At 44.3% G+C, this 18472-nt stretch overlaps 1 protein-coding gene across 15 annotated transcripts in view; it reads left to right on the top strand.

The window, feature by feature from the left end:
- FAM13C (family with sequence similarity 13 member C) overlaps positions 1 to 18472 on the top strand; it is a 149000-nt gene that overhangs the window by 89051 nt on the left and 41477 nt on the right. For all 15 annotated transcript variants that reach the window (XR_003429777.1, XR_003429776.1, XM_027091897.1 and 12 more), the window contains 2 exons: positions 5041 to 5098; positions 17425 to 17509. Coding sequence is in view for 13 of the 15 variants with exons in the window: in XM_027091897.1 (XP_026947698.1) it covers positions 5041 to 5098; positions 17425 to 17509 (143 nt within the window). In the remaining 2 variants the exon portion in view is untranslated. The remainder of the gene's footprint in view (positions 1 to 5040; positions 5099 to 17424; positions 17510 to 18472) is intronic.

Below are 18472 nucleotides of genomic sequence, written 5' to 3'. Positions count from 1 at the left end.
GGAGTTGGCAGGATTGTAAATGGTTCAAACACTACCTTTAAAGATCTTAAGAAGAAGGGAATTTGAGACACCTAGCTCCTGTTCCGGTTCTCCTCTTTTCACTGCTAAACTTCTCTAGTGAGAAGCTTCCGTTTCTGTTTCCTCTTCTGCCATGACCTTTATCTTTTCTGATCCAGTGACCTTTCTGTTTCTCTGCTTTCATTCTCATTATCTCCGGATGACTGCGATTTTCTAGCAGCGTGAGCTTGGGCAGCCCTCCTGCACGTCCTGTTCTCCTTACCTTGCTTTCTTTTCCTCTGTAATATTTAGCATCTGGTGCACCAGGTTTGTTTCTTTATGGTCTCTCTGCTTCTATGACAGTGCGGCAGAGACTTGTTTTATTCCCTGCTTTATTCCCAGCACCTGCAATCATACTTGACATAAGTTGCTGTTTAATAAATATTTGTTTATTCATGGATAAAATTATTTAATTGCCTTAACTGTTTCCTATTAGGTCACATGGGCCTAATAATGCTAATCTCATGTGGCTACCATGAGGATTAGATGAAATAATGTAAGTAAAGTGCCTGGCATTTACCTGAAATTGTTAGGCTCTTCTTTTTTTAAAAAATCTTATTGAAGTATACTGGGTTTTTTTTAACATCTTTATTGGAGTATAACTGCTTCACAATGGTGTGTTAGTTTCTGCTGTATAACAAAGTGAATCAGCTGTACGTATATTTATAATCCCATCTCCCCTCCCTCTTGCGTCTCCCTCACACCCTGCCCATCCCACCCCTCTAGGTGGTCACAGAGCACCGAGCTGATCTCCCTGTGCTATGAGGCTGCTTCCCACTAGCTATCTATTTTACATTTGGTAGTGTATATATGTCCATGCCACTCTTTCACTTTGTCCCAGTTTACCCTTCCCCCTCCCTGTGTCCTCAAGTCCATTCTCTATGTCTGTGTCTTTATTCCTGTCCTGCTGAAGTATAGTTGATTTACAGTGTTGTATTTAATTTCTGCTGTACAGCAAAGTGACTCAGTTAAACATATATTCTTTTTCGTATTTTTTTCCATTATGGTTTATCACAGGATACTGAATATAGTTCCCTGTGCTATACAGTGTAGGACCTTGTTGTTTATCCATCCTATATATAATAGTTTGCATCTGCTAATCCCAAACTCCCAACCCTTCCCTCCCCCCACCACCTCCCCTTTGGCAACCACAAGTCTGTTCTCTATGTCTGTGAGTCTGTTTCTGTTTCGTAGATAAGTTCATTTGTGTCATATTTTAGGTTCCACATATAAGTGATATCATATGATGTTTGTCTTTATCTGGCTTACTTCACTTAGTATGATAATCTCTAGGTCCATCCGTGATGCTGCAAATGGCATTATTTCATTCTTTTTAATGGCTGAGTATATTTCTGTTAGGCTCTTCTTGACACTCTTTTTTCTTATAACATCTTTCTCTTCACTATTCAAAGTGCTGTTCTGGTTGCCTTCTTATCTCCTTAGTGATGCATCTGTATTTTCTTCACGGCCCTTTTTTCTTCTGTCCCCTGATTGGCCAATTTCAGAAACCTGCCCAGTGGTCCTGAGTAAGGATGACTCAGCTTTTTATTTCTTCCTGCTTATTCACAAGGCTTCAATTGTTATAATTAAATATACCATTAATTATCATTTATAATTCTGTTATGGTATTTTTTACATTTGATTATAGAATCCATGTGTTTTTTTTTTTTTTTTTTTTTTTAAATTTTATTTATTTATGGCTGTGTTGGGCCTTCGTTTCTGTGCGAGAACTTTCTCTAGTTGCGGCAAGTGGGGGCCACTCTTCATCGCGGTGCATGGGCCTCTCACTGTCGTGGCCTCTCTTGTTGCAGAGCACAGGCTCCAGACGCGCAGGCTCAGTAGTTGGGGCTCACGGGCCTAGTTGCTCTGTGGCATGTGGGATCTTCCCAGACCAGGGCTCAAACCCATGTCCCCTGCATCGGCAGGCAGATTCTCAACCACTGCGGCACCAGGGAAGCCCCATGTGTTATTTTTAATACAGCCAACAGTAGTCATAAACATTTTTCATGAACTGTCCTTCACATCCTGAATTATCCTGTGCGGTAGCTGATGTTATCTTCACTTGACAGATGAGGAAACTGAGGCTGAGAGAGGTTAATATCTTGCCAGTGGGTACACACGCCTAGTAAGTGGTAGATCAAGAAGTCATTCTTGGGTCTGGGTCCTTCTGTTTCTTCATCTTTTCATCCAACTGAAAGGCATGTAGAGAGCACGTGACATGTGCCAAGCACTGTGCTAGGCTCTGGCCACACAGCAAGTGAAAAACTGATGGAGAACCTGTGACCACGGTGAGTCACTGTTGTTATCTCTGCCCTCACTCTCTGGAACACACTGTCGAGTGCCCCATGCTACCGTGAGCCCGGCTCAGGTATTTTCACTTCCCTGTTTTATCCTCAGTTCAAGCTTCAAATGTCTAAATCACAACTCATGCCAGCTGCCTGCTCTCCCCTTCCAAATGACCTATTTTTCTTTCTCTACTGGAAAAACCATCATCTATCATCTTTCTTGTCACACAGGCTCAAAACTTTGGATTAGTTTTCATTACACCATCTCTTTCATTCCATACTTTCAATTCACACCCAACACCTCTTGTTGTTTTTCTCCTTGAAAATGTCTCTTGTGTCTGTCTCTATTTCCCCAGCCCCTCTCCACCATTCTCATAGCAGCTCCTGTGCGCTCATTCCTTGATTTATGGAAAGAACCTCAAGACTGGGTTTTAATTAGTTTTGTTCTCTGCTTCAGGATCCACTAGACTGTAAGTTTCCTAAAGGTCTAGAGCCTGCTCATTGATTCTTATTTCCCCAGCACTGTACCAGTCACATAGGAGACATTCCGATGGCTATTAAATTAAAGCATCTTTGATGCTTAGACCACAGTTCTTTTTTTTTTTTACATCTTTATTGGGGTATAATTGCTTTACAATGGTGTGTTAGTTTCTGCTTTATAACAAAGTGAATCAGCTATACATATACCCCCATATCTCTTCCCTCTTGCGTCTCCCGCCCTCCCGCCCTCCCTGTCCCACCCCTCTAGGTGGTCACAAAGCCCCGAGCAGTTCTTACAGTTGATCTGGAGATTTATCTGGAGATGACAAGTAGTTGTCATTGAAGATCACGTGAGTGTGTTACATGTAGCTGTTCTCTGCATCGCAATAATATATACTATATATTCTCTGCATCTCAATAATACATACTATATATTTTAAACAAAGTCTTATTTCTGCTTTCTTCGTTAATGTTTGCTACCATCTATTTGTTTTACCATTTGCTGACATCAGAGCCCTGGAGAAATGTACGGTTGAAAACTGTAAAGTGGTAAATATTCTTTCCATTAGAGAACACAATTCTTTCATTTTTCTGGTGCTACTCTAACTCTATAAAAACACAATTTGAGAACCACTTTAGGTTACAGGGAAATTATGAGCCATTCAGAACTTTAGATGTTACTGGATAGGTCAGGTTACCCCCTCTCCATGAGAGGGTTTCTCCCATTTTGCAGGAAAGAGCTACTTGGTATTTTCTGAAGCCCTGGAGTCACTGTTTGTGGCCCAGCGAACTCATGGGCAGAGGGTGGGTGTGCCAGCGCTTTCTTCCCCTAACTAACTTTCTCACTTGGACCATCTTTCCGTGGGCTCGTGGTTGGGACCTTTAGTCTTCTCTCACACCCAGGAGGGACGTTTGTGCAGACGTGGTCAACATCGGTGTGACCGTCCAATTCTGTTTTAACATCTCCTCAGTTTCTCATTAGAAGTAAGTTGTTTGCACAGTTAGCAGTACTCATGGACTGAAAGAAGTTTTCATTCTTAAGAATACTTTGAAGAAGTTAGGCTCATGGCATTTCTAAATGTGCATCGTTACTTTCAGAAATCATTCATCTTGATGACCATTCAGAGGACATATATACTTTTTTCAGGACTCAAACCAAAGCAGAATAATAACTGTAAATAATTATATCCCCAAATAAATCTTTTTATAAATGACTTAATACTGACTAAAGCTTTTATTCCTTAAGAGAGCAGGCCTTTTAAAAAGAATAATTATAACTTAATATATTTATTATATAATAGCATGCAAACTGCTGCAGAAAAACTTGAATGTTATGTGGTAGATGCCATTGGACCATAGCATTTGATGAATCATGATTTAGAGCTTAGCATCTGCCAGTAGTGGAGTTTTGTTTTTTTGTTTTTAACCTAAAAAAATTTATTCAGAGTAGATTTGCCTTAAGACCTTTTTCTTCTGTTGCAAGCTATGAAATGGCAAAACCTAGCTTTACTGTGTTACCCAGGAATTGCTGTAACTTTTATTTTGTTAGGTAAGTGATAGAATGAAATTTCCAAAAGCTATCTTCAGTGCACAAATGGTATCTTTCTGTAAGAACTGTATCACATTTGGTCATAAAAATACTGACTTTGCACTGGGTACTGAGGATTCAGCAGTGTAGAAGATGGACAGAATCACTGATTTCTTGGAGCTTACATTTTAGCATGGAAATGCAAATAAACATCATAACTTTAGGTAGTGACAGCGCTAAGAAGAAAATCTAAAGACAGTGCAATAGAGAGTGAAGGGGAGGGATAGATTGATTAGAGAGATCCGGAAGGACTCATTGGGAGGTGACATAGGAGCTGAGCTGATGCTCTGTGCTGGGCAGAGTCAGCTTTGTGAAAATCGGGGGGAAAAGCAAGTGTGAAGATTTGAACAGGGAGCCAGCACTGTGTGTTCAAGAAACTGAAGGCCAGAGAGGCTGGAGGGTAGAGGACAAGGGTGAGAGTGATAGGAGGTGGGACAGGAAGACTGGCAGAGTTCAGACACTGTAATGTGTTGCAGACCGTTACAAGGAGTCTGGATTTTGCTCTTCGGGCAGTGGGACACCACTGAGGGTTTTTAACAGGGGTGTGGCCAGATCTGTAGCTGCCAACTTCATATGTACATTGTTGAAAGGTTTCTTTTAAATGGAAATATTTTTCTTTGTGTTTTATAGAATAGACCAGAGGGCGGCCGTGTGGCCAAAGGATGAAACTCGGCAGGACCTCAATGAGGTAGGTGCAGTCATTGCTGGTTGTATGAACATGAATTAGCCAATCGTGAAATTTATTATTCTTTTTCCTAGTACTAGGAATTTATTCTGATTAAAACCTTAAATGTTTTTGCTCTTAAGTAAATGTGTTTTCCTTGCACTTCTTTGGAAACGTGTTTCTCCTTGCTCTGGAGCAAATACATTTAAAATATAATTTGCAAGACTGCTCATTATGTCTTGGAAGTAAACCAAGTCCAGCAGTCATTTCATTACACTTCTTTCAACTTTGCTTCAGGATTATATAACCATGGCTGTGACAGTTACATTTGTAAAATTTTCTCTTAGTTTTATGTTATCTTCCCAACCCCTGCTTTTTCTAATGCCCTTTGCAGTCTCAAATATGATCATGCTTACCATTTTTCCATGGAGTGTGATATAGTTTGGTATTTGCAAAATGGTCCTCTGGTATGCTTTGAGACATTGAAGCCACATTTTCCAATGCAGATGGTTTCCCACTGAACTGGACATCACAACGTTAATAAGCTTGTTCTAGATTTTCTTTGAAATATATAATTTAATTCCCCCATTGGAAATCAGTATAATGTAATTAGGATCCCTGTTGTCGTGAATGCCTTAGCTTAAGACACTGGTTTGGAATACTCTAATTTCTCTTGCCCTCATTGTATAATTAAGGAGCAGTGGGTGGTATGTCTGACTAATAAGATCATGACAAAAAGAATGAAAAGACTTGATGTTCAGACGCCAGGAAGAGAAATGATGGGCTTCGGGCAAAGTTTTCATCATTTGATACCATCTCTCCTCCGCCTCCAAAAATATGACAGCTAATTGAACTTAGGTGATGTTCCTTTTTCTTTTTTACTGTAGAACTTGGCATAAATGAGTAGCCAAAGGTAAACCAGGTGCCTAATTAAACCCAGTTAAATAAGTTACTGAAGTTGTGGGAAATGTCCTAAAGATAACAACCCAGAACCCTGCTTGTTATTCCTTTGTGCATTGGAGACAGCCTTCAGATTCCACAATCTTGCCTGTGGTAAAAAGAGTGAAAAAAGGTTAGAGAGAAAAAAGGCAAGAGCCTGAATCCGTGAGCACAGCTGTTTGCCCCACTGGGAATAAGCAAAATGCTGGTTGTAAAGAAGCACTGACTTGTTTTGACATAAGTGACTAGAAAAATGAGGTGATTGTAAGAGTCAAGTAGTGATAGGTTTCAAGTATTTGGGAGAAACTCTGATGTGTGAGCTGCAACCCCGTGAGAATGTGAAGATGACTTGAGCATTCTCAAATTACAGTTGCATAACGCTCTCTTTGAAAATCTGCTTTTCTGTATTCCTTCATGCTATTGTACTTGCAAATTACATGAAATGTGCTAGTTCACTGCTCTGGGATTGCATGGGTGCAGGAGTGCTGATTGGAGACAGGTCTCTGAAAGAGCAGTCAGCAGCATATTGTAAGGATGCGCTCTTCCATGAAAAACTGGTGATGCTCATCCGGACTGGTTGATAACAGTATGTGCTCAAGTGGAATTGTTCCAATCGGGATAAATCAGATGTGCAGATCACGTTGTGGCTAAGATTTGGGGGCTGGAGGAAACCTTAGGAAAGCTTGAACAGGGGCAGCTCACGGTCCAAGGCCATGGAGGGAGGGTTGACTCATTCAGACTCATTGATGGAGACGTCGTATAGAGTGGAAACATAATTAAACTCGGTCTTGCCTAGCATTTCGCAAACTTAAGAGAACACCAAACTCTTTCATGGAATAACCCCATAATAACATTGCTTTAGGCAACAGACTCCTATGGAATAAAGGTGGGAAACACTACCTTAATATTTTAATGCAAATAGAAAATACATATAGAAAAGTGCACATATCATAAGTGTATGACTGGATGAATTCTCACAAAGTGTGTAACCAGCATCAAGAAACACAACATTGTTAGCATCCAGGCACCCTTATTTAATTCCTTCCGGTCACTCTTCCCCTATAAGGATAACTGTTCTTTGGACTTAAGTAGATTTGTTTTGTCTCTTTTTGAATTTCTTATAAATGGGCTGTATGTACTCTTTTGTGTCTGGTTTCATTTACTCAGTATTAATGTTTATGAGATTCATACATGTTTGGCACGTAGTTTTAGCTTTCACTCTCCTTGCTGTAACCCATTGTATGGTTGTTTCTAGTTTTTGACTCATGATCAGTTGCTACTAATTGTACTTTTTAAAAATGAACTCTCTTTCAGTCTCTCTGTACAGCTGATTTTTTATAGGAGTATTCCTTCCATCTCCAAGTGGATATGTAAGGTAGAATTTTTTGTTATGTTACCTATCTTCATTGCTCTTTGCCCCTTTTATTTATTTATTTAATTTTTATTTATTTATTTATTTTTGGCTGCGTTAGGTTTTCGTTGCTGCGCGCGGCCTCTCTCTAGTTGCGATGGGGTTGGGGGGGCTACTCTGTTGTGGTGTGCGGGCTTCTCTTGTTGTGGAGCACGAGTTCCAGGCACGTGGGCTCAGCAGTTGCGGTGCATGGGCTCAGTAGTTGTGGCCCACGGGCTTAATTGCTCCACGGCCTGTGGGATCCTCCCAGACCAGGGCTCGAACCCTTGTTCCCTGCATTGGCAGGTGGATTCTAAACCCCTGCGCCACCAGGGAAGCCCCTGTCCCTTTTATTTATACACCACAGCCTCCAACACACAGCCTTCTAGTTCTTTAAAAAGAACCCACTAGTTCCATATCTGCTCTCTTCCTTCCATTCGAACTTGCAAGTCTAAAGTAAAAAAGGAGTTTCTTGAGCATTGTAAGAAGCATGGTCCGCAAATACTTTCCAGATGTTTCTATGGACCCTAATGTTGTAATTGTCGATTGTAGCAATTTTAAGATGTTACATATGTGCTTTATATTTTCTCCAAATTTCACATCTCGTATTTCACATCTACTTTTTAAACTTCTTAATTCCACTTGCTCTGTCACAGATAGATGGGGCTCAGCTATATTTGATCCCAGAGCTGGTGCTTGACCCGAGCTCTCCTGTATGTAGTAAGGTGATACATGATGGGACATAGCTACCTATGAGCATCTGTCCCTGGGTGTGTTCCCAGTACTTTCCCAGTGAACTGAAAAACTCATTTCTTATTTCTGCTGGGTGTGAGTATAGATCTGATTCCTGCCAGCCTCACTTTTCTTCTGCCAGTCTCAAGCTCCTAGTTTTTGACCTTGGTTCTCCTGATAGGACTTGCCTCTCCGTTCCATGAGTTTTGGTGTCTCTGGTGTATACCGTAGGAGTTGGTTTCTGAAAACCTGATTAAGTGTCCATTCTGGCATTGAGCTGAACTTTCACACTCTGCCTCTATAAGACATCAGGAGATTTTATTTGTTGGGGTCCCCTGGATCCTGGTTGGAAAATATCTGCCTCTGTAAAACATCAGAAGATATTATTTGTTGGGGTGTCATAGATCCTGATTGGAAAATATTGTAGACTTGAGATCGTCAATGTCTAATCCACCTTGATCCTTGGTTTTAGTCATTTCCCTGTGTCCATGTAATCAATAAGCAATCAGTAGTTCAAAAAGTTGCTTGAAGGATAAAATGAGAAAAAATATCGTTTTCCCTCTCCACATCCTAGTAGATCGCATTCCTGGCTTCAGTTTCATTTAAGTAAAATAAGAGATGTATGAAGAAAATGAATGGGTCTCCCCTTCCCTGAGAAAACGTGCCATATTGGGTCTTCCTCCTCCTTTTTCCAACTCCCAGACTGCATATCATAAAGCAGCCCATCAACTTCTTGTAGTTTTTCATTTGTGAAATGGAGGCAGGTTTTGAATTGGGTTAACTCTAGGACTGCTTTCAGTTTTAACACTCACTGATTCCACCTTTTTTTGTTTTTCTTCATTTTCCCAGCCCTTGTAGAATTTAGTCATAGGTTCCCATGACGGATGGAATGAGGCAAATTGTGCCCCTTTTTGAGTGTATGTGCACATGTCTACATGTGGGTCTCCATGTGAAGGATTTGATTGTCTTTTTATTACCATCCATAGTTTAGCATATAGATACGTTTTGGCGTCAAGCCATAGCAGACCTCCAGATGGTACTTACTGTTTGGTTTGAGATGTGTTTCTCCCTCAAAATTGTTTTAATTTTGAGAAAATGGTCTAGCAGGAGGCTTATTCAGGCCCTTGATACTCCTGAGTTGGCTGAATGGTACTTCTTTCTGTAGGAATAGGCAGCTGTCTTTTTCTATTGAAATGCAAACCCAGTCTATAGGGATGGGCCTTAGATCAGAATTGACTGATAATTTTTTTTCCAGTATCTGGGTTTTTTTCCTTGTGACTGAAAGTCAATTCAAGCTGGCTTTCATAAATAACAGGATTTTATTGATTCAAACGCCTGAAACTTTAGGATCAGGATAGGCTTCACAAATGGCTAGTTCCAGGGATTAATATTGACCTTATCTTTGGGTTGACCAACCCTCTCTAGGGACACACTGTTCTTACAGCTAGTAATTCCGGTGTATATTAGTTTTCTATTACTGTGAAACAAATTCCCAAAAGCTTAACAGCTTCAAACATCCATTTATTAGCTCACAGTTGTGTAGGTCATAAATTTGAGTAGACTCCATTGGATTCTCTGCTCAAGGTCTCACAAAAATGAAAACAAGGCATTGGCTGTGATAGACTCTTATCTGGAGGTTCCAGAGAAGAGTCCATGTCCAAGCTCATTCAGGTCATTGCCTGAATTTACTTCCTTGAGGTTGTAGGACTGTAGACCCCATTTCCTTGTTGGTCAGCATCTGGGGGATAGCTCTCAGCTTCTAGACACTGCCTGCGTTCCCTCTCACATGGGCCCCTTCACCTTTGAGCCAGCAGCACCAAATCCTTCTGTGCTCCAAATCTCTGTGATGTTGTATTCTGCCAGCTGGAAGAAACACTCTGCTTTTAAAAGGCTCACCTGATTGGGTCAGGCCCATCCAAGCAATCTCTGTATCCTTGGTCACCTGAGTTAGGACTTTAATTATATCTGCAAAATCTCTTCTTAGCAGCATCTAAATTCGTGTTTGATTGAGTAACCAGGGTACAGGAATCTTGGGGGCCATCTTTAAGATTCTGCCTATCACACAGGAGAAATGGAGTCCTTTCTAGATCCATAAAGTTCCATACTTGAGTCTCATGTATCTGGCTTGTGACTTGTAGCCCGTTCTTGAACCAATCACTATGACCTTGGGAAACTATTGAAGTCCATTCCATGAGTTGAAAATGAGACATATTCTATTTTTCGAAAATCCACATCTTATCATGTAGGAAAGCTCAGAGTCCTGTTTTAGAACGTGAGTTTATAGAACTATATTATTCTCTCCCAAACATCTTGTTTTTATTGTTTATTTAATAAAGTAAACATATTGAGGATATCACAAACAGGTAAAACTAAGTACACGACTCCCTCTTCCTAGGTTGAAATCTAATCATCTGGCTGGAAGGAAATTTGGTTTGGGTTATCATGTGTGGTGGCAAGATTGCCCTTGTTTAAGAAAGAAGTGCCGCTATTATCAGAATAAGACCTGGATCCTCTTGTCAACAGAGGACTACTTGAAGTGAATAGCTTGTTCTCTTATATTGAATCTCTCCATTGGGTAGTGCAGGACAGTGAGGGCTGACCATCCTGAGGAAGCTGGGATGGGCTGAGGCGAGGCGTACTGGTCTTCAGTTGGACTTGGCTGCAAAGCATACTGGGACGTAAGCAACACAGGCCCCACAGGGATTAGCCAAATGCCCAGTGTCCCTAGGGATGGGGTGAATTTGGCGTTTTTTTGTAGCCATCACCATTGGAGGAAGTCCCACTTCTTTTGGCAAGAACACCCAGAGGACGGCAGCAGCAGTTCAGGAGGTAACACTGCCTTGCTTCCGAGCACCCCATACTTTATACTTCCTGATGTGGAGGTCCCGCTTCAGGGGGTACCAGGGCTGGAGGCCAGTGAGGCTGTCAGAAGGCTGGAGGTCAGGGAAAAGCTATTGTTCCTGGGACAGGTAGCGCTAAACAGGCAACCAAGGCAGCATTTAGGGTGGGTCAAGTCCCTAGGGAATAGGGCAGTATTTCTCCAAGTGTGGACCTTGGACCTCCTGCATCTAAGTGACCCTGCCCCAGGCCACAGAATCCGTGTCTGTCCCTGCCTGGGAGCGTACGTCTTTAACAAACTCCTCAGTGATTCGTAAGCATTTTAAAATTTCTGAACCAGGGCAGCAAGGAGGCTTGAAATTGGATACTCAGAAGGGCCTCCCAAGTACTGCCTAAAGGGTCCAGGCAAACAACACTAATATTCAATGCAGAATTTTTATGGTTGGCCCCTATTCTACTCATTGTGCTAGGTACAGCCGTGAACAATGGCAGCATGCTTCCAGCCCTTCTGGAGCTGGAAGGAGCCAGTAAACAAGTAGAGAAATAAATAAAATTCTATATTATAGTGAGTGTTGGGAAGGAAAAAATCAAGATGCTAAAAGAGAAATTGGGGGGCCCTCTTTGGATGAGGTAATCAGAGCTGGCTTAAGATGTGATGGAAATTTGACTGTGAAGCAACTACAGCTGGATTCAAGGCCTGGGGAGGTAGGGGCAGGGAGTAGATGGAAAGGAGGGGTGGGGTGTGTGTGCGTGTGTGTGCACGTGTGTGCGTGTGTGTATGCGTGCGCGCGCGCGTGTGTGTGTGTGTGTGTTGGGGTGGAGCCTACACAGGACACAGGAAAGCTCAGGGAAGAGAGTGGTAAATAGAAATGGGGTTGTTTGGGGCCCTGTTGTATCCTCTGTTTTGAGCAGATTCCCAGTTTGATTTTGCCGCAGAGAATCTATGCACAGTTCTTGGATAGAGGGATGGGAGAGGGCCACGAACCGCTTCACAGAAAGTAAAAGTAAGCTGTCTGTCCTCTGCAACTGGTGAATTGCAGACAAAGGCATCCTAAAATAGTATTCCACCATCCAGCCTGTGTGGGTGTTCTCCATTCCAGCCAACTAAAGTGGGACCCGGTAATTGTAGAGGAGAGAAAATGAGTAGAGTATTTTCTAAAACAGGTCGCATATTTTCCATTATGTAAAAGAGAAAAATTAGCTTGTAGAAAACCACACCTAGGTTTCACGGACGTCTCTCCGGTTTCTTTGATGACCAGATGGGAGAACTGGGGAAGCAGAGGTAGGCATTGTTCTTTAGAGGATCCATCAGCCTTTGTTCAGTTTTCCTGCAGATTGTAGAGACCCATTCAGGGAGACTTTGGATGTAAACCTGGAAAAGCCAGCTGGCAGGCTGGCCTCAAGGGAGGGGCTGAGGGCAGCCTGCCAGGGACCAGGAGCCCCCCCCACCCCGCGGCCCCCCGAGCAAGAGAAGGGCCGGAGGTAGCACTGGGACCACAGGGGTTGGCTGCCCTTCATTTTTCTGTAGGGGTAAAGCTCATTCCTGCATAAAAGGTCACCAAGTCAGGCAAGGTTGGAGAGTGAAACAGCTGCTTATTCACTCCGTCTGCGGGCTTGTGGTGACTTTCCTCCATCACCCTATGACAGTGTAGTAGCCATCTCCCCAGCAGACTGGAGCCCCGCGAGGAAGGGGCTGACATCAGTCTCATGCTCCAGAGCCCAGTGTATCTCTTTGTGCGTTGAGAGCTGCCGGAGCCTGGGAGCTGCACGTGTGCTGGTACAGCTGCTGGGGGCATGACCCTCACGTGTGTGATGCAAGCAGTGCTCCAGCCTTCTCAGAGGAGGCTCTGTGGGGCTCAGCCCTGATGGGACAGGCTGGATTCCTCCTGTTGCCCACTGGAAGGACATGTATGTGACAGTGGCATAGATTGCTCATAGGCAAAGCCTCCAGCTTCCCCTGTTGTGCGTCCTCTGGTCACCAGGCTCCATCCCACACGGGGCATCCAAGCCTCCACTCTCTGTCCCTGTGCTGAGGAACAGCAGGTGGTCCTCAGGGAAGGGGTCAGTAAGGGTTGGGGAGGGACATAGCTGATGACAGTCGGTGAGCAGAGTTTCTTCCATTCTGCCTCCTCAATTCCAGCAGTTTATGTTTTCCCTTCTCCTTGGATGTCTTCTTGTCCCTCGAGACCTTCATTTCCTCTCTTCTGTTCCATTTGCCACTCTGCTCTCCCCCATTCCTTTAAGCTTCCTCCTACCTGGTGTCTGAGAGAGGAGCAAACCAGCCGTGCAAAAGGATCTCCTTCGACGCTCGGAGCATCGGTTCGGTTTCAGTATGAGTACAAGTGAGGGAGGAGGAGGAAGGCGGGAAGCCGGGTGAGAACCCCCTGTGACTACTCCCAGTGGTAACTGGGTCTCAGCATTACACCCCACTCTCTAGGGGAGGAGAGCGTCCTCTGAACGTGACCTGACGAGCTCCTCTGCAGTGAGATTCTTTGCTGTTGATTTGTGTTGTGTGAACACTTGCTTCGGTTCCACAAACACCTTCCAAGCATCCACTCTGTCAGGTTCTGTGCACCAGCCTCAGTACACGGACATGTTTGCTTTTCTTTCCTGGAAAGTTGGAAGGGAACTTTCAAGTCACGTAGTCTCAGGTTCTTCCTGGGCAGATGCAGAGTGAGGCCCCGGGGGTAGAGTGATGAGTCAAAGGTCAAGAGATGCTATGGGGTCTGGCCTCCCACACCACCAGCCCTCTGCCCAGCAGCCCCTGGGGTTTGGAGATGAATGTAATAACCACGGAGTCCAGTGCTTGAGTGTTTCCCACGTGCTGATGCTGTGCAAAGTGCTCTCTGTGCCTTCCCTTGTTTAACTCTTCGAGCAGGTGCCACTGTCACTGTCATTATTGCCGCTTTTTATGCATGAGGAAACTAAGGCTTAGAATAGCCAAGATTCTTGCCCCAAGTTAGCTGCACAGTACGTAGCAGAGATGGCCTCTGGTTCGGTGTGAAGGCCGAGTCCTCCTCTGCTTTGTAGAATCTATAAGAGCACGTAGAGTTTACAGGAGGCGGCTGGTTCCACGTCCTCCCTCTAAATGTAGAGAAGGACTGGTTTTCTTTCTTTTTTACTTTTTGTTTTTTAAAATTGTGGTAAAATAGATATAACATAAAATTTAACGTTTTAACCATTTTAAAGTATACAGTTCAGTGGCATTAAGCACATTCACACGGTTGTGCAACCATCACTGCCATCCGGCTCCAGAACTTTATTTATCTTCCCAGCCTCACACTCTGCACCCTTTAAACGCTAACTCCCTTTCCTTCCCCACCAGCCCCTGGCAGCCACCATACTACTTGCCATCTCTATGAATTTTACTGCTCTAGATACTTGTCCTTTTGTGACTGGCTTATTTCACTTAGCATAATATCCTCAAGGTCCATTCATGTCGTAGCATGTGTTAAAATTTTCTTCCTCCTTAAGGCTAAATAACATTCCACTGTATGTATCTATCACAGTTAGTTTATCAGTTCATCTGCGGATGGACACTTGGGTTGCTTCCAACTTGTATTAATCTGCTAATACCCTGTTAGGACTGCCATTAACAAAAAGATACCAGAGACTTGGTGGCCGAAACAGCATTTATTATCTCGCAGTTCTGGAGGTAAGAAGTCCAAGATTAAGGTGCTGGCAAAATTGGTTTCTCCTGAAGCCTCCTCCTTGGCTTGCAGATGGCTGCCTTTTCACTGTGTCCTCACATGGCATTTCCTCTGTGTATGTGCATCCCTGGTGTCTCTCTCTCTCTCTATAGGGGCACTGGTCATATTGGATTAGGGCCTCACCCTTATGACCTTATTTTACCTTGATTGCATCTTAAAAGCCCTGTCTCCAAATATAGTTACATTGTGGGTTAGGGCTTCAATATATGAACTTGGGGGAGACAGTTCAGTCCATAATACATTTCTTGGTTATTATGAATAATGTTGCCGTGAACATGGGTATACAAATATCTGTTAGAGTCACTGCTTTCAATTCTTTCAGTGGGTTTGCTGGATCATACAGTAGTTCTGTTTTCAGAATTACCATATTTGAGGAACTACCTATTTTTAGAAACACCTGTTTGTGGAACCACCATACTGTTTGCTGTTGCAGCTGTGCCGTCTTACATTCTCACAGCATTATTTCTTAATTTTCAGGGTAGTTTTGCTCTTTTTGAGAGGTCACTCCAATATCCAAAGTCCTTCAGTTGGAAGCTTGCCTGGAATCATTCTTTTTGCTTCCCAGATGCTTGGGTACTAAATCTTTCCAGAAACTTGGTGCCCTTGCTCCTTCTGTACCACCTGTCAGTAGCCTTGGGCTCTTGCTTCCACACTTAGCTTCTGGGAAAACATCCCAGAGAGGAAGAAGAAACTATAAAAAAATGGCCTGGTGTCAGGCAGATGCTTCATCCAAGCTGTGGGCTCCCAGGCAGCAGCCCCTGAGCACAGGGAGGTTTGTACTAGGTCTTCCTCCAACTCTGAGCTGAGCAGAGGAGGGGTCCTGAGCCTGCGAGGGACCTGCCGCTTTCAGACTGGCCAAGAGACAACAGATTTAAGACATTCCTCAGTGAGCAGCTGTTTTTTAAAATTTTTTACTTATTTTTTTAACATCTTTATTGGAGTATAATTGCTTTACAATGGTGTGTTAGTTTCTGCTTTATAACAAAGTGAATCAGCTATACATATATCCCCATCTCTCCTCCCTCTTGTGTCTCCCTCCCTCCCTCCCACCCTCCCTATCCCAACCCTCTAGATGTTCACAAAGCACCGAGCTGATCTCCCTGTGCTATGCGGCTGCTTCCCACTAGCTATCTATTTTACGTTTGGTAGTGTATATATGTCCATGCCACTCTCTCACTTCGTCCCAGCTTACCCTTCCCCCTCCCCATATCTTCAAGTCCATTCTCTAGTTGGTCTGCATCTTTATTCCCATCTTGTTCCTAGGTTCTTCTGACCATTTTTTTTTCTTTTTCTTTTTTTTTTTTAGATTCCATATATATGTGTTAGCATACGGTATTTGTTTTTCTCTTCTTAGTGAGCAGCTTTTAAAACACCGCTGTGGGTTCATATGTACTCACATCAACAGTATGATGAGGGTATGTGTGCGGGGAGGGGTTGGGATGGGAGGAGGTGCGGGGCGTGGGTGTGTATGTGAGGTAAGGTGTGAGGGTGTCAGGGCACAAGGGGTGAGGTAGGGTGTGAGAGTGGGAGATGGGAATGAGGGTGCATCTGGGGTGGAGTGTGTGTGTGATAGGGCGTGAGGGTATGTGTGGGCCATGGTCTGGGGGGGTGTGTCTGGGGTGGGATGTAGTGGTGGTTATGAGGGTGTGTGGGGAATAGGTTATATGAAGGCGGGCTGTCAGCAGGTGCTTGGGTGCGTGTGTGCACATGTGTGTGTTGCAGGGTCAGAGCAGGGAAAAGGACACACGACTCCACTCCGGGTAGCCCCCCGTCCCCCACCAGGAGCTCTGGGACCTGCAGAGCTTCCCTGTTGCAGAGGACTGGGGCCCAGCCAGGGACTCGGCATGACTCACTTTGACCTGGTTGGGGGAATGAATTTGCCGGGGCGTCTGCATCACAGCAGCATACGCATACGTGCGTCAGTCTGTCTGACTTTGCTCATATTAAGAACCGCTGGAGGAATTTAAAATGAGAAAGGAAGAGGGGGAGTGGGGATTTTGTGCTGGCAGTGATGAACGGTAAACTGCTTCTCCCTCAGTGGCTGGGTCAGACTAAGGGACCAAGGTCATCTCCCTCCATCCCTCTACTCTGTTCTTGGTAAAAGGCAGCTGTATCCATTCCATGTGAGAAAAGTAACTTCAGAAGATACACGTACAGACACACACACACACACACACACACCCCTACACACCTACAGGCACGCACACACCCCACATGCAGATGCAGATAAGGGAGCCCCGAAGCACCTCCCAGCTGCCAGGCGGCCTCTGCAGCAGTCACTGTGTGCACTGCGGGCTTTTATGAATGGTAGCCTGGGAGGGGCCTAATGTCATTCGCTCCTGATGTCAGCACAATGAATGAAACACTTGCAAAGCGTAAAGGCTCAACCACTGGGGAAGCAGATACCTTCTCAGACTGGTTCTCCGGGTGCAGTGTCTCTTGCTGACGAAATCATCAGTCCCTTGTGTCACAGATAATCAATATATGTTAGGATTGATATGAAGCAGAAACAGAGACTGCCCGTGGAAGAGCGCGCCTCTGATGCCGGCACAGCCAGCCCTGCCTGAAGCAGCTGAGGCCGAGACCTCCTTCCTGCCAGGCGCCGGAGAAAGAGCTGCAGACCCAGCGTTGCTTCAGGATCTAACTGAGCCAGCCCGATGTTCTGCTTTTGCTGGCAGAATCCCTTGCTGAAGCTCCAAGCCCTGGAAACTGATCTGTGCTCTGCCTTTTTGACACACCAGGAAGAAGCCGCTCAGGTGCACGGAGTCAAGGATCCAGCCCCGGCGTCCGGCCAGAGCGCCCCTGCTGAGGGGGCAGATGCCACAGGTAAGAGCCTGGGCTCGAGGGGGCGGGCTCCCCGTCTGTACTGTCACGGTAGTTCTACGTCTTACTGCTTCCTCCTAAACCTGGCCCCGTGGGAAACAGTGCCTGGTGCACCGGGGGGCTGAGTGGGGGCGGGGGCAGGAGGCATGAACATGTGCTGGAATCCACATCTCCCTCTCTAGCCGGGGGCCAAGGGTCAGACTTCCAGAGATGGTGTCAGGTGAAAAGCACCCGTAATACCTGGTCTTCGTTTTCCTATTTGGTCTCCTGTGACACACAAGCGGCATGTTTATATGTCACTGGATTTAGATCATCTGTGCTGTCTTGAGATTCAGCTCATGATATTTTTGAGGGATTAGGGGAGTTTCAACATTGCTGCTTCGTTTCTTCTGTTAACTGCTTGTAAGATGATCCATCACCCCAGGGAAGGTGGAGGTGAGTGACACAGCTCCTTCCAACGCTATATTGTCTTTTTCTGTCTCATTTTTTTAGCATTAATTTCTGTGTTGAAAAGTCTCAAACTTGGGTCTCATTTGGCTGTTAGTTTCTCTAGTTTTAATCTCGGGGATAGTAGGTTGGCTAGCAAGCAGAACGCAAATGAGTGCTCCCAGGAAGACTTTGATGGGAAAGAAGTACTAAATTTATATGGGCAGAAACGAGGGCCCAGCTTATCTTTTCTAACATCAGTGGGTCAGAGGTTTGCACACTGGTTTCTGAGTGGATGGTAGAAATAGGGTTAGGTGAGCTTGCTTCATGAGATGTCCTTTATCTCCAGGAGTTGAAGGAAGAGATTTACAAAGGTAATCTGTATCCATACCATTAGCAATAGTGCATTGAAGATATCACTGTTTAAAACAGACCCACATGGTCTAAGTAGGCAAAACAGCCATCTCCAGTGTTTGAATATGTATTAATAACAGTGGCTAATAATAGCTAGTAATAGTAGCTACTATTATTATGGAAGAC

This window comes from Aethalodelphis obliquidens, unplaced genomic scaffold (genome assembly GCF_003676395.1).
Source record: "Aethalodelphis obliquidens isolate GAN/ISIS:26980383/991018 unplaced genomic scaffold, ASM367639v1 scaffold73, whole genome shotgun sequence".
NCBI lineage: Eukaryota > Metazoa > Chordata > Mammalia > Artiodactyla > Delphinidae > Aethalodelphis > Aethalodelphis obliquidens.
Note: the sequence above shows the minus strand (reverse complement) of the source record. Positions and strands in the feature narration are given on the sequence as shown.